Source organism: Pan troglodytes, chromosome 6, assembly GCF_028858775.2.
Source record: "Pan troglodytes isolate AG18354 chromosome 6, NHGRI_mPanTro3-v2.0_pri, whole genome shotgun sequence".
In the NCBI taxonomy this organism is placed as follows: Eukaryota; Metazoa; Chordata; class Mammalia; order Primates; family Hominidae; genus Pan; species Pan troglodytes.
Window position 1 is genome coordinate 166,062,362 of NC_072404.2, and position 12,818 is coordinate 166,075,179.

Genomic DNA, 12,818 nt, shown 5'->3' on the forward strand with positions numbered 1-12,818 from the left:
GACCTCTCAAGAGACGTTCTGGCCAGTCTCGCCGCCCCACCCAGCAGCTTCAAGTTGGCCAGGCCTACAGTAGCTCCAGGGAATTTTTTAAAAATCAGGGTCTGGAAGTGGGCCTGGGAATTCAAACCTAGGCTCTTCCCACACCCTTGCTAGGACCTCACTTCCCTAGACTGGCGACTGACTCCCTCTCCTGTGTCCCCACTCCCTCCATGGGAGAAGGAGCCTATCCTCTGGCTCACCCCGGGACCCACAGTCCCCATCTTCCAAACAACCTCCCTCCTTTCTCCCTGCACAGTGAACACAGTCCTGATTTCTAGATTTCACCTCCCCTCCCCACCCCCAAGGGACACAGGCCTAACAGGGCCCAACACTTGGGTCAGGGTAGGAGGGCCGGGGCCACAATGGCCAGTTCCCACGAGAAGCGCCAGCCTGCCTGGCTGTCTTCCACCGGCCCTGCCCTGTGTGCCTGGCGTCTTTCACCCACTGAGATTGTGGACCAGCCTCCATCTACACCAAGAACACCCAGCTCTGAAGGAGATGGGAGGGGCTGATGCCCACCTGGAGCTCTCTGCTTCCTGCCCACAGTACTGACGAGTACAGAGCTAAATGGAGCAGCTACTGCAGAATCCAGTACAGAATCGGTCCAGGAGGGTGCGGCTGTGGACAGGCCAGCCTCCCCAGCAGGTTCTGGGAGGCACACCTTGAAAGGGGAAGGCAGACATCCTGAGTGATGGGCGCCTGTGGCCCTGAGACTGTGGATGAGGGGGCTAGGCTCCAGCTGGCTTCTGAGGGGCCTGGAAAGGCACACAAGTAGGTCCTTGGCTGAACTGGTGCCCCAGCAGGACCTCGTGTCCCTGCACTGCTGCAGATGCACCAGCCCTCCCCACGTTGGTGCCGCTGTCACTTCCTACTGGGATCCTTCCCCCATCCAGCCACATCCAGGCTGTGGGACTACACGGTGCCCTGTTCCCCTGGGCAGGAGAAGAGGTGGTGCCTGCAATGCACCTTCACAGCCAGGCAAGCATTCTGGATTTATCCTGTGTAAAGAAGGGTGGTACCCTCTTTCAGGGGTGTGATGCAGTGCATTGATGGAGCAGCTGGTGCTGCTGGGAGGCCAGCCTGGAAGAGGCGGCAGTGGCTCAAGTGTGCGTGCAGGAGCCAGAGTGGGACCCATGGGCTCTTGTGGGTGTGGTTTAGAACTAGATAGTGCTTTGGGGACAAGCCATCCAAAAACCCCAGGCCCACATCCACCCTGATTTGATATCCCACTTCCTGACAGATCAGAGGCTGTGTCTTTAGGCAGTGGAGGTCCAGGAGCAGAGCCTGGGGCTGGTTCACAGCTAAACCCCTCCTTAGGGCAGCCCAGAGTAGGGCCTCAGCTGGCAAGTCCGCAAGCCCTGCTGGGGCCCTGCTTGTTGGCCTGACCCCTCCCTCACCAGGCAGCCAGCCAAGGTGGTTCCTGCTTCACCCACTCAGTCATCAGCCTCAGGCTGCCCAAAATGCCTCTGACACCAGATTTATATCTTCTGGGCAGCTTCTTTAAATCTAGCCCTTCACCCGCCCCCTAGAGAAGCAGTGAAACCCCTCGGCTAGTCCAGCTGGAAGAGCTAGACCGCAGGAGCCGCGCCATCTTCCTAACCTCGCCTCGGCCTTCGCTCCACAGTGGAGAGTGGGAGCCTAGCTGTGCTTGATGCTGAATGCCTGTTTTGAGAGTGTGAGTGGGATCATCTACAGTAAATACTTGCAAAGCATGGCACTGTGGCTCTGGGGAGTTGGTACGCCTGTGCTGTAACCATAGTACTCAGTCCTTCCAAAGTGTTTATTAATCAAGCACCTGTCATGTGCCATTGAGCCCACGATGGGGAATGAGGACGGTCCCTGCCCCCATGAAGCTTGTGTCCTGTTGGGAGGACAGACAGGTGGCCCAGCAGTTGCAGCATGGTGTGTGCACACATTTGGCTGGTGGAACCATGTTTCTACCACTCATGGTCAAAAAAAGCCCACCAAAGTCCTGGGAGCTCACATCTGTGTGATGATATGGCAACATTGTTTGTAATGGAAAGACTGGACACCCCCAGTGCCCATCAGTGGGGGAGTCATTAAATAAACTATGGTATGTGCACATAATGGGTGGTATGCAGCCCTTTGGAAAAATGTAGGTTTTCCAGGTCCTGGATATAGCAGTGTAAGATGGGAAATCACAGAATACCCATGTTGTGCCTGAGATGGCAGGTGGGGTACCCGTGGTACCCGGGAGGGTGGCAGGTGGGGCACCCATGTTCTACCTGGGGTGGCAGGTGAGCCCATAACCATTGTAGAGGCCAACATCCTCAGAGGCCTGAGTGTGGGGAGGTAGGCTTTGACTCCCTAGGGAGAGAGGGACACTTAGGAAACAGACGGGCCCTGGAAGTGGGACATGAAGAGTGCCCTGGCCATCCAGTGTAGGCTGAGATGCTAGGGGCACAGAAAGAAGAGATCTGCTGATGCCAGCCTTCCAACCATTTCCCAGCTTGGCCAAGAGCCAGCTCTGGTATTCGTGAAGGAACAGATCCTGGGTGAAGCTAGAGGGAAGGCCGCAGAGGCAAAAGGAGGGAGGAGCTAGGCCAGGGGTCAGCGACTGACCCTCGGGGCCAGTGTACAGGGGTTGCAACTGGGAGCCTAGGGGGCCCCAAGGCATCTCCAGGCCCAATCTACCTCTGGGCTTTTCTCAAGCTCTCCCTAGGATTACTGCGGTTTCCTTCTGGCGCCTCTCGTCTTGGACAGCCATGCCCCCCTCCATGCTGCACTAATGGCTCAGCCTGGGGCCCCAGGGACCTCTCCTACCCCCCAGACTGCTCTGTCGGCCCCCTTTCCCCCCCACTGCTGAAACCCAATCCTCTGCAGCAGCGCCGGCTCAGCACCACCGGCTCAGCACCGCTCCGCAGCCCCTGCCTGCCACGGTCAGCTACGCCCCACTTGGTCTGCTGCGGAGTCCCCAGCCCAGTGCCTAGCCCAGTGGAGCCACCGCCTGTTCCTCGGGAAGGAACAGTGGGACCTGACCGGCCAGATCACCTCCTCCAATCCTGCCAGGCTAGTGCCTCCTTGCCTTCCAACCTTGGCTGTCTCCCACCCTCTCTTCTCCTCTCCTTGCCTGGCCTCCTGAATCCTATCTTAGCCTCCTTAGCCCCCTGACTGACTCTCTCTCGCTTCTTCCAAGCCTCTGTAGCTGGTCCCGCTCCTGGGTTCTGGCCATGAAGCCCACCTCAGGCCCAGAGGAGGCCCGGCGGCCAGCCTCGGACATCCGCGTGTTCGCCAGCAACTGCTCGATGCACGGGCTGGGCCACGTCTTCGGGCCAGGCAGCCTGAGCCTGCGCCGGGGGATGTGGGCAGTGGCCGTGGTCCTGTCAGTGGCCACCTTCCTCTACCAGGTGGCTGAGAGGGTGCGCTACTACAGGGAGTTCCACCACCAGACTGCCCTGGATGAGCGAGAAAGCCACCGGCTCATCTTCCCGGCTGTCACCCTGTGCAACATCAACCCGCTGCGCCGCTCGCGCCTAACGCCCAACGACCTGCACTGGGCTGGGTCTGCGCTGCTGGGCCTGGATCCCGCAGAGCACGCCGCCTTCCTGCGCGCCGTGGGCCGGCCCCCTGCACCGTCCGGCTTCATGCCCAGTCCCACCTTTGACATGGCGCAACTCTATGCCCGTGCTGGGCACTCCCTGGATGACATGCTGCTGGACTGTCGCTTCCGTGGCCAACCTTGTGGGCCTGAGAACTTCACCACGGTGAGCTGACCTCCCTACCTATCCTGCCAGGGACCCAGAGAGCCAACCAGTCCCTGCCCAGCACCCACAATTCCCTAGCCAGCATAGGCTCCCCCAAAGCCAGGGGACCTCTTCCTTCCTACCAGCCATGGACTCCCCACCCCCCAGTGCCACTCCGTGCAGCCCAGGAAGCTGTCCTCCTTGGGGCTTTCTCTGTCTCCCAGCCCGAGGGGAGCATGTGAGGCCACACTGACCCCGGCTGGCCCGAGGCCTGAGGTCTGGCCCAGGGAGGCCCTGCTCCTGGGGCTGGGGGTCCTCCATGGTGGGACCATTCTGGGGCAGAAGACCCCTATCTCTGCCAGGAGGTGGGAGGGGGCTTGCTTTCCCTCTGCCTTTTCAACATACTGCCAGCCCCGGAGGACAGCCACAGGGGCCCATTTCCTTTTCCCGCAGTCCCCAGAGAAACACAGATAAACCTGTAGGCTGTGCCCTGGGCTTTGGTGGGGATTGGCGGGGTGGAGGAGCTGAGTTGATGGGCTCCCAAGAGCGTCCTGCAACATGTGCCCACGTGGAGCGTGGGGCTGGGGGCATTGAGATGCGGGCTTCAGTATTCAAAGAAGAGACGCAAACATACCATGAGGTGGGGAGAGGTCCCATGACCATGTGCCTGCCTGGGGGAGATGGCCATCACCCTGTCTGCCTGCCCCAGATCTTCACCCGGATGGGAAAGTGCTACACATTTAACTCTGGCGCCGATGGGGCAGAGCTGCTCACCACTACTAGGGGTGGCATGGGCAATGGGCTGGACATCATGCTGGACGTGCAGCAGGAGGAATATCTACCTGTGTGGAGGGACAATGGTAGGGAGCACACAAATGAGGCTGGGGGAGGGCACGGATGGAGTGCAAAAGGCTAGGGGAAGGAGAGGAGGAGAGGAGGTGTCAGGGTGTTCCCCCAGAACCTGTGAAAGGGGCTGGGCTGGCTCATCCCAGTCCTGGGGAGAGGGGCTGCAGTGAGAGGTCTTGTCTGGTTGGGCAGGAGACCTGACCACACAGGTCAGGCCTCACAGGTCCCTCCCTGACAGAGGAGACCCCGTTTGAGGTGGGGATCCGAGTGCAGATCCACAGCCAGGAGGAGCCGCCCATCATCGATCAGCTGGGCTTGGGGGTGTCCCCGGGCTACCAGACCTTTGTTTCTTGCCAGCAGCAGCAGGTACCCTCCCGTTTGCCTCCACACCTACTACTTCAAGCCCACACCACCTCGGACCCTAAACCCTCAGCTCCTCAGACCTGTCTAGGGGCCTCTCCCCAGCTGGCCTCTCACGCTCTCCGGGAAGCCTCCTTAACCCTGTCCCCCCACAGCTGAGCTTCCTGCCACCGCCCTGGGGCGATTGCAGTTCAGCATCTCTGAACCCCAACTATGAGCCAGAGCCCTCTGATCCCCTGGGCTCCCCCAGCCCCAGCCCCAGCCCTCCCTATACCCTCATGGGGTGTCGCCTGGCCTGCGAAACCCGCTACGTGGCTCGGAAGTGCGGCTGCCGAATGGTGTACATGCCAGGTGAGGGGCTGGGGTCTTCGTCCCATGGCGGGCAGGGCCCAGGGAGCTGAGGCTGCTTCTAAAGCCATCTCCCCGGTACCCGCAGGCGACGTGCCAGTGTGCAGCCCCCAGCAGTACAAGAACTGTGCCCACCCGGCCATAGGTAAGGGCGAGCCTCCCCCACCTCCCGTCCGCCCCGCTCCGCCCGCGGGCGTCTGACGCGGCCCGGTGGCTCGCAGATGCCATGCTTCGCAAGGACTCGTGCGCCTGCCCCAACCCGTGCGCCAGCACGCGCTACGCCAAGGAGCTCTCCATGGTGCGGATCCCGAGCCGCGCCGCCGCGCGCTTCCTGGCCCGGAAGCTCAACCGCAGCGAGGCCTACATCGCGTGAGCTGCGCGGGGCGGGCGGGCTCCTCCGAGCCGGGGGCTCCCGACGGGGCGGAACGGGGCAGGCCAGGCCGTAGCCCTAGTGCGCACAGCCCGGGCGGAGGCAGCCTCCGCAGCCTCACTGGCTCTGGGGCTCCGTGCTGGTTGCTTAATCTTTCTGGCCCCAGGGGATGCTGACGCCTCCTCCCAGGGGTCTGGTTTTTTTTTTCCTTTCCTTTTATTTTTTAATCTTTACTTTTAAAAAACAGAGACGGCAGGGGGCGGGGGAGGGGAGGGGAGTCGCTGTATTGCCCAGGCTGGTCTCAAACTCCTGGCCTCAAGATCCTCCCTCCTCATCCTCCCAAAGTGCAGGGAGTACAGGTGTGAGCCACCGTGCCCGGCCTCTCCCAGGGTTCTTGAAAGGAGTGGGAGAACCCACAGCTGCTTCTTGCCAGCAGTGGGCACCAGGCGGTGGCCAGCCCACATTTGAGGCCATTCTTGTCCTCAGGGAGAACGTGCTGGCCCTGGACATCTTCTTTGAGGCCGTCAACTATGAGACCGTGGAGCAGAAGAAGGCCTATGAGATGTCAGAGCTGCTTGGTGTGTGTGCAGGGCCCCCAGGGCTGGGGGGGTGTGGGCAGGCAGGTGGCTGTAAGTTGAAGGGTGACCCTGTCTCCACAGGTGACATTGGGGGCCAGATGGGGCTGTTCATCGGGGCCAGCCTGCTCACCATCCTCGAGATCCTAGACTACCTCTGTGAGGTGGGCCAGGGCCCCCACTGCAGGGGGTGGGAGGTGGGAATCAGGGCCCCTAGGATGAGGGGGAAGGTGTGCACTGGCCACCTCCCATCCTGCTTGCCTCCAGGTGTTCCGAGACAAGGTCCTGGGATATTTCTGGAACCGACAGCACTCCCAAAGGCACTCCAGCACCAATCTGGTAACAGCCCCTCTTCTGGAGCCCTTGCCTGCTCCAAGGGTGCTAGGCCCCACCCCTGAAGCCTAGACCACCATCCCGCCCCAGCTGAGAAGAAACAGGCAGGAGGGTGTGCAGTGACCTCGACTGGTCCCTGGGAGGAGGACCACTCCCCACCTCTGACCCTCTCGTCCTCACACAGCTTCAGGAAGGGCTGGGCAGCCATCGAACCCAAGTTCCTCACCTCAGCCTGGGCCCCAGGTAACACATAATGGCCCCCTAAAATCAAGGGAGGGCAGGGGCAGGCTCAGGACAGTGGGTGTGCCCGTTCCCACCCCAGCACTCTGCTCTGTTCCGAAGACCTCCCACCCCTCCCTGTGCCGTCACCAAGACTCTCTCCGCCTCCCACCGCACCTGCTACCTTGTCACACAGCTCTAGACCTGCTGTCTGTGTCCTCGGAGCCCCGCCCTGACATCCTGGACATGCCTAGCCTGCATGTAGCTTTTCCGTCTTCACCCCAAATAAAGTCCTAATGCACCAGCCTCAGCTGTTTCTCTTACAGGGCAGAGACTAGCCAAGCCAAGGTCAGCCCAACTTAGGCATCGGAAGTCTTCTGCCAGCCATCATCCAGCTGGACGTGGCTTCTGAAATGTGGAGCTGGGCCCTTGAACCCCCATGAATCTCTAGGGGAGAATGGTAGCAAGAGGTTATCAGTCATTTGCACCTCAGTGTGAGTGAGTTTAGCCGACTGACATCTTAGAGAGAAGGGAGGACAGGTATCCTCCAAGCCCGGGTTAGGTGTGAGGTGCAGAATCACAGTCAGCAATAAAGGTATAACTGGAAGAAAACTCTGCCCAGAGCCCAGCAAGAAGAGGCAGGGAGAAGACGGGATGACTCCACTTTCAAGAACACCTGTGTCCTGCCTTACATCCTGACTCCTTTCCCACATTTGGGACCAAGTGTGGCACACAGCCTGTCTCCATACAAACAAGTTCTGCCTCCTCAGCCTCCCCACAAGAGCTAAAGGCCCCAGGCTTGAGACGGTGGGGGTGGGGGTGGGGGTGGGGGTAGGCGGAGCCCTCCCTTCCCCTTCCTGCCAGTAAGGACACACCAGGCCCCAGCCACAGGCCCAACTTCCCTCTCTTTCACTGTACCCCAAACATTGGGAAACTGACAAATAGGGAGTGGGAGGGGGTGTTCCTGATGGAACCATATCTTTGGGGCTCTCCTGTGCCAGCCTGCAGGCCTGGGTATGGGGGGATGATGACGGAAAGGACAAGAGGATCCACCTGAGATATGGAGAACCACAAGGAGAGGCCCAGCCCTTTCCTCTCCACCCTGGTGGGGAGCCCATCCTTGCTCCCCTCACTCTGAGGGACCACATCAGGCCCTCCTGGGCAGAGGAAGGGAGGGTGGGAGGAAGGGGTGTGCAGCGACAGTGCTGCCCTGCCCCAGGGGTGAGGGGTGAGGGTCATGGCCTCTTAAAGTAGAAGAGCAAGGTGCTGTCTTTGAGCCAGAAGCAGGATTGCGGCCGGCAGTAACAGACCAGAGACACCTCCAGCCCATGGGCCCTGTAGAGCCACTTGACCACCACATCAACCAGACTGTGGGAAAGGAGCCAATTTATGAAATTAAATAAAGTCCACAAAGGAAGTGAGAAATTCGGGCTCAGGCACCCCACCCCGGCTGGGCCCAGCACTGCTGGAGCACAGCGCACCAGGCACCCCCACCGTCTCACCCCTCCCAAGAGGGGGCTTAAATAGGCCAGGCCCCAGCCTGGAGGCCGGGGGTCCCGGGGCCTAGGGCGGACAGAAGTCGGAGAAGTAGGGGTGCTGCAGGGCCTCTTCTGCTGAGATACGCTGGACAGGGTTACACTTCAGAAGGTTCTGGAGATGGGGGAAAGGAGGTGGCAGGTTCAGGACAGGTCACTGCCCAGAGCCCTGCCTTCCTGTAGTCCCACTGGGCAAGTGTCCTGACCCACCCTCTACCCCTGGTCACCTACCTGCAGCAGGTCCCTCCCTGTGGCATTGAGTTTGGGCACGACGTTCACCAGGGATGTTGTGGCCGGGTACATCGGATAGGGCTGTGGAGAGGCAGGGAGGGTCAGACTAGAGGTAGGGGGAGGGGGATGGAGGCTGCTAGGAATGTGAAACGAGTGACCCTGATGAACCATGACCCCCACATTCCCCATCACACCTTATAGTCTGGCAGCTTGGTCATAGAGGGCCACTGCTCCTCGGTGGGCGTCCCCAGCAGTGTGTCCACGGAGTCAAGGATCACTTGGGAAAGGGCCACAGCTGCATCTTCAGGGGCAGGGTGAGGGCCTCTTCCCCTCCTGGGGAGGGATTCCTCATACCCACCGCCCACTTCTCTCACCCTCCCTTTACCCTCCGGCTTGAGCTTGACAGAAGCAGCCCCAGGCAGGTCACTCGCATATCCAGCCACGTTTCCCATGACAATCACCTAACCCACATGCTGCTGTCCTAGTCCTAATGAAACAGTCCTTGCCCTGCTCCCACAAAATGTGTCCTGTTCTCTTTGGCTTCTTCATCCTGGCATCCATCTCTCACCTGGAGGGACACCCTCTCGGCTTCACCCCTCGGGGCACGCTGCCTGTCTCCAAGCCACACCTTCTCCAGTGTGCATTTGCACTGTGACAATCAGGGTGTCCAGCACCCCTGCTCTCTCCCCTTGCCCTCAGGAGAAGCCCTACAGACCCCATCACCCTACCCCACACCATCACTGCCCTCACCCATTGCGCTCAAAACTCCACGGACTCTCCCCTCCCAGAGGGCTCAAGGCAGAGGAAAGCAAGGATATCGGAAGATCCTCTTCAACTGGTCATCGACATCATTGCCGGGAAAAAGAGGCCGCCCAGCATTGGCCAGCTCTGGGGGATAGACAGGGGGCTAAGATGTGACATGTGAAGGACCCCTCACTCTGAGGTACCCCCTGACCTCCCAGCTCCAGTCCCAGGGCCTCCCTCCCTTCCCCCAGAGGGGACCCTCCAGACCCTATTTGTCAACTCAAATGGGAAAGAAGGTGCCTCTGCAACACCCCAGCACATCACCTGCAAAGATGCAGCCGGCTGACCACATGTCGATGGACGTGGAGTACAGCTTGGCCCCAAAGAGGACATCCGGTGGGCGGTACCACAGTGTGACCACCTGGAGGAGACCCCCCCCCCCGAAAGGGACCTCCCACTTAGAGGACTGGGGAGGAAGTTTGAGGAGGAGGCTCAGAGAGGAGAGGAAAATAATGTTTTGGGTCCTGGGGTTGGAGCTGAGGGACTCCCTCCCCCAATCCCATATCCCATCTTCTAGCTCACCTCAGCTGAGTAACAGCGGACGGGAATCCCAAAGGCTCGAGCCAGGCCAAAATCAGCCAATTTCAGCTCCCCATTCTGAAGGGAATGGGAAGGGGACATGGAGAAGGGCCTTTAAAAAGCCTTGGGACAGCACCAACTCCATCCTCCCAGTCCTCTTCCCTCTGTGCTCCCCGTGCCCTGGCCCCAGCCTCTCCATTCCCCACCTTCTTCCCAAGAAGTACCCTGTTTATTAGCAGGTTCTGGGGCTTCAGGTCCCTGTGTAGCACATTGCGGCTATGACAGAATCCCAGCCCTTTTAGTAGCTGGAAGAGGAATGACTGGGAGGAGAGAGGGAGAAGGGAGTCAGACGCCCTGAACATGCAACTGTGCCCAGCAACGGGTCGGCTCCTCTCCTCGCCCTGTGCTTCGCTCCACCCCACCCACCTTTCAGCACCTGGTTCAGAGTGACACCATTCATTCGCCATCCAGGACCTGCTTTATACTGTGCTAGGCATTAGAGGGACCAAAGTAAAGAAGCTGCCTCTGGTCCCCACCTTTCTGGACCATACAGCCTAATGGGCCTTGCCAGGTGGATCCTAGATCCGGCCTAGATCCCAGCCCATGCTGATCTTCCCTTCCTGGCCGCATCTGAGTATGCACGCCGTGAACATCAACATAAATATCGTGCTGTAGTATCATTCAGGACTGGCTCCCCTGGAACCTGGACCAAGGCATTTGGTCTTGGGCCTAGAAAAGCACCTGGCACACAGTGAAGCATTCAGTAAGTATGTGTTGAATGAATGAGTGTATCTCCTTGAACCTCATTTTCTCATCTCTCGAGTGTAAATAATATCACTGACATCAGAGTGACACTGTGCGGGTCAAAGATGACCACGTGAAAATGCTCGCTAAGACTGGAGACCCCTGGAGGACAGAAACACGGTTTTCTCATTCTCTAACACCCTAGAGTGTCCCTGTTCAGGGCCCAAACTTAGAGCCCAAGGGGTGCTTACACCGAATGCAGACTCCGACCCCAGCCTGAGGGGTCCCCCAACACCACTCTCCTCACCTTTACAATCTCAGGATCGAGGTCACCATTGCAACTGTCAAAATACTTCTTCAGGTCCTGAAAAGGGATATGAGTGGGGGAATGGGACAGAGTTTAACCTCAATCTGGGCCCCTATACCTTCCCAAGGCTACTGTCCTCCAAACCCCGCCTTTCACCTGGTCACAGAATTCAAAAACCAAAGTCAGCTTCTTGTCGCTGTGCAGGACATCATGAAGCCTAGGGCAAAAGAAGGGCTCAGTCAGGCAGGTGCGCCTGACAGACGTCCAGTGTCAGCCCCCGCCTCCCCCAAGCGGCCACACCGGCAAGGAGCACCCGCCTCCCGCACACCTGACGATGTTCTTGTGCTTCAGCTCCTTGAGTAGGCAGATCTCCCGGAGGGCGGAACTCGGCACACCCTGCATATGTGAGGGGGCCGGTGGGCAGCAGTCAGATCCCACCCAGCCCAGGCCCTCAAACCCCTCCCCAGGCCGTATCCCACTCCCCAGTCCTACCTCATCATCGTCATCCAGCCTCACCCGTTTCAGAGCCACGATCTCATGAGTCTCCCGGTTTTTGGCCTTGAACACAGTTCCGTAGGTGCCTAGGGGAAGGAGGTCAGGGGTCAGGGTGAGGATGCGGCACTCTTCCCTAAGCCAGGAAATGCCTCCTGAGAGAGGTGAAGGCAGCGTCTCAGTATGCAAGGGAAGGGATTCAGGGTGAAGGTAGGTTGGTGAGCTTTGTGAGTGAGGATGTGGCAGGTGGGGAGGGAGGAGAAGGTGCCCGCGGAGGCTCCAGGGGCTCGGCAGGAGGGGCGAGTGCGGTTGCCAGGGCAAGGATGTCTAAAATGAAGGCGGTGCTCCGGAAGGGTCTGGAAATAGTGAGGAGGGGTCTGGGAGAGGACTGAGGGGCTGCAGAAATATTGAGGTTGGAGGTCTGCAGCAAGAAACGAGGCTGGGGGTCGGGGTGAGGTTGTCCAAGTGCTGCTGAGGCTGGGGTGAGAAATTCAGGAAGTGTCGCGGTTGGGAGGTCGGGTCTACTGGGAACGCTAAGGTTGGAGTGAGAGCCTGAGGGAAATGCTAACACGGGGAAGACTGGTGTCTGCACGGAGTGCTGAGCTAGGGGGGCAGGGCTGCAGCCGCTGCTGAGATCGGAGCCTGTAGGCATTGCTGACGGTAAGGGAGCCAGGGCTTCAAGGAATGCCGAAGGATCTGCAGAGGAGCTCTTGCAGGAACATCTCGAGATTCCATTACCTTCCCCAATCTTTTCCAGTTTCTCGTATTTCTGCATCGCGGCGGCCGCGGGGACCCCTGCGGGCCCTCGGTTTTAAGACTCTGGCCCCGGCGTTGCAGAGGAGGCGGCACCTGAGCCTCCAGCCCCGCCCCGTCTGCCCGCGCAGGGCCTTCTGGGGCTTGTAGTCCTAAAACGACTAGGTCTTCCCGCAATGCCCGAGACCGAGGACAAGAAGACTACAACCCCCAGCCGTCTGCGCTCACGCTCTCTGCAGCACTCGACTCCAGGGCTCCGGTTCTACCGCGGAGGCAAACCTTGGACTTCAAGTCCCAGGAAGCAACGCGTGTCCGTTTTCCGGGCGCCCCGCCGCGGCGCCGTGGTTCCCAGTGTGCCCCGCTGTTGTTATTCCTTTTATGTGCTCCCAGTCCTCTTGAAAAGGGCCGCTCCGGGACTACGCGTTCCAGAATGCAGCGGAAATGGGGGCGGAGCGCTCTCGGTTAGGGGTTTGGGGTTTGGCGGCCTAGATCCCGGGCACTGGCGGCCCAGCGCTGACCTGGTTGGTGGCATTGTGTTCCCAACGGCCTCTTGACGACCTCAGCACGGGTTTCCACCTCTCCCCAAGCCACCTAGTGACCCCAGAATTGACTGGGGAATGCCTGTGAGCGATGATGACC

General features: G+C 59.7%; 2 protein-coding genes across 15 annotated transcripts; one reads left to right on the plus strand and one right to left on the minus strand.

Annotated features, from left to right (window-relative positions):
• The first annotated feature begins 16 nt into the window (after nt 1-16).
• ASIC3 (acid sensing ion channel subunit 3) lies at nt 17-7,098 on the plus strand. 13 transcript variants are annotated; one of them, XM_063815833.1, is made up of 14 exons: nt 17-1,017; nt 1,569-1,714; nt 2,884-3,069; nt 3,197-3,764; nt 4,453-4,603; nt 4,828-4,955; nt 5,105-5,300; nt 5,386-5,442; nt 5,519-5,666; nt 6,154-6,245; nt 6,327-6,406; nt 6,510-6,581; nt 6,760-6,818; nt 6,918-7,098. In XM_063815833.1, the coding sequence occupies exons 2-14, from the start codon at nt 1,698-1,700 to the stop codon at nt 6,994-6,996; spliced, it is 1,833 nt and encodes a 610-aa protein (XP_063671903.1). In that variant the 5' UTR covers nt 17-1,017; nt 1,569-1,697; the 3' UTR covers nt 6,997-7,098. The 13 variants fall into 13 exon arrangements, with proteins under 13 accessions (XP_063671903.1, XP_063671904.1, XP_063671899.1 ...); XM_063815834.1 differs by having other exon boundaries at nt 586-1,017; nt 1,664-1,714; XM_063815829.1 differs by having other exon boundaries at nt 721-1,017; nt 6,898-7,098.
• A 1,065-nt stretch (nt 7,099-8,163) lies between these two features.
• Nucleotides 8,164-12,298, minus strand: CDK5 (cyclin dependent kinase 5). 2 transcript variants are annotated; one of them, XM_054655335.2, is made up of 12 exons: nt 12,165-12,298; nt 11,427-11,515; nt 11,263-11,330; nt 11,091-11,151; nt 10,935-10,991; nt 10,108-10,203; nt 9,887-9,961; nt 9,629-9,725; nt 9,378-9,448; nt 8,755-8,814; nt 8,561-8,641; nt 8,164-8,444 (listed from the first exon to the last, which is right to left on the minus strand). In XM_054655335.2, the coding sequence occupies exons 1-12, from the start codon at nt 12,199-12,201 to the stop codon at nt 8,358-8,360; spliced, it is 879 nt and encodes a 292-aa protein (XP_054511310.1). In that variant the 5' UTR covers nt 12,202-12,298; the 3' UTR covers nt 8,164-8,357. The 2 variants fall into 2 exon arrangements, with proteins under 2 accessions (XP_054511310.1, XP_054511311.1); XM_054655336.1 differs by lacking the exon at nt 10,108-10,203.
• Between the last annotated feature and the right edge of the window lie 520 nt (nt 12,299-12,818).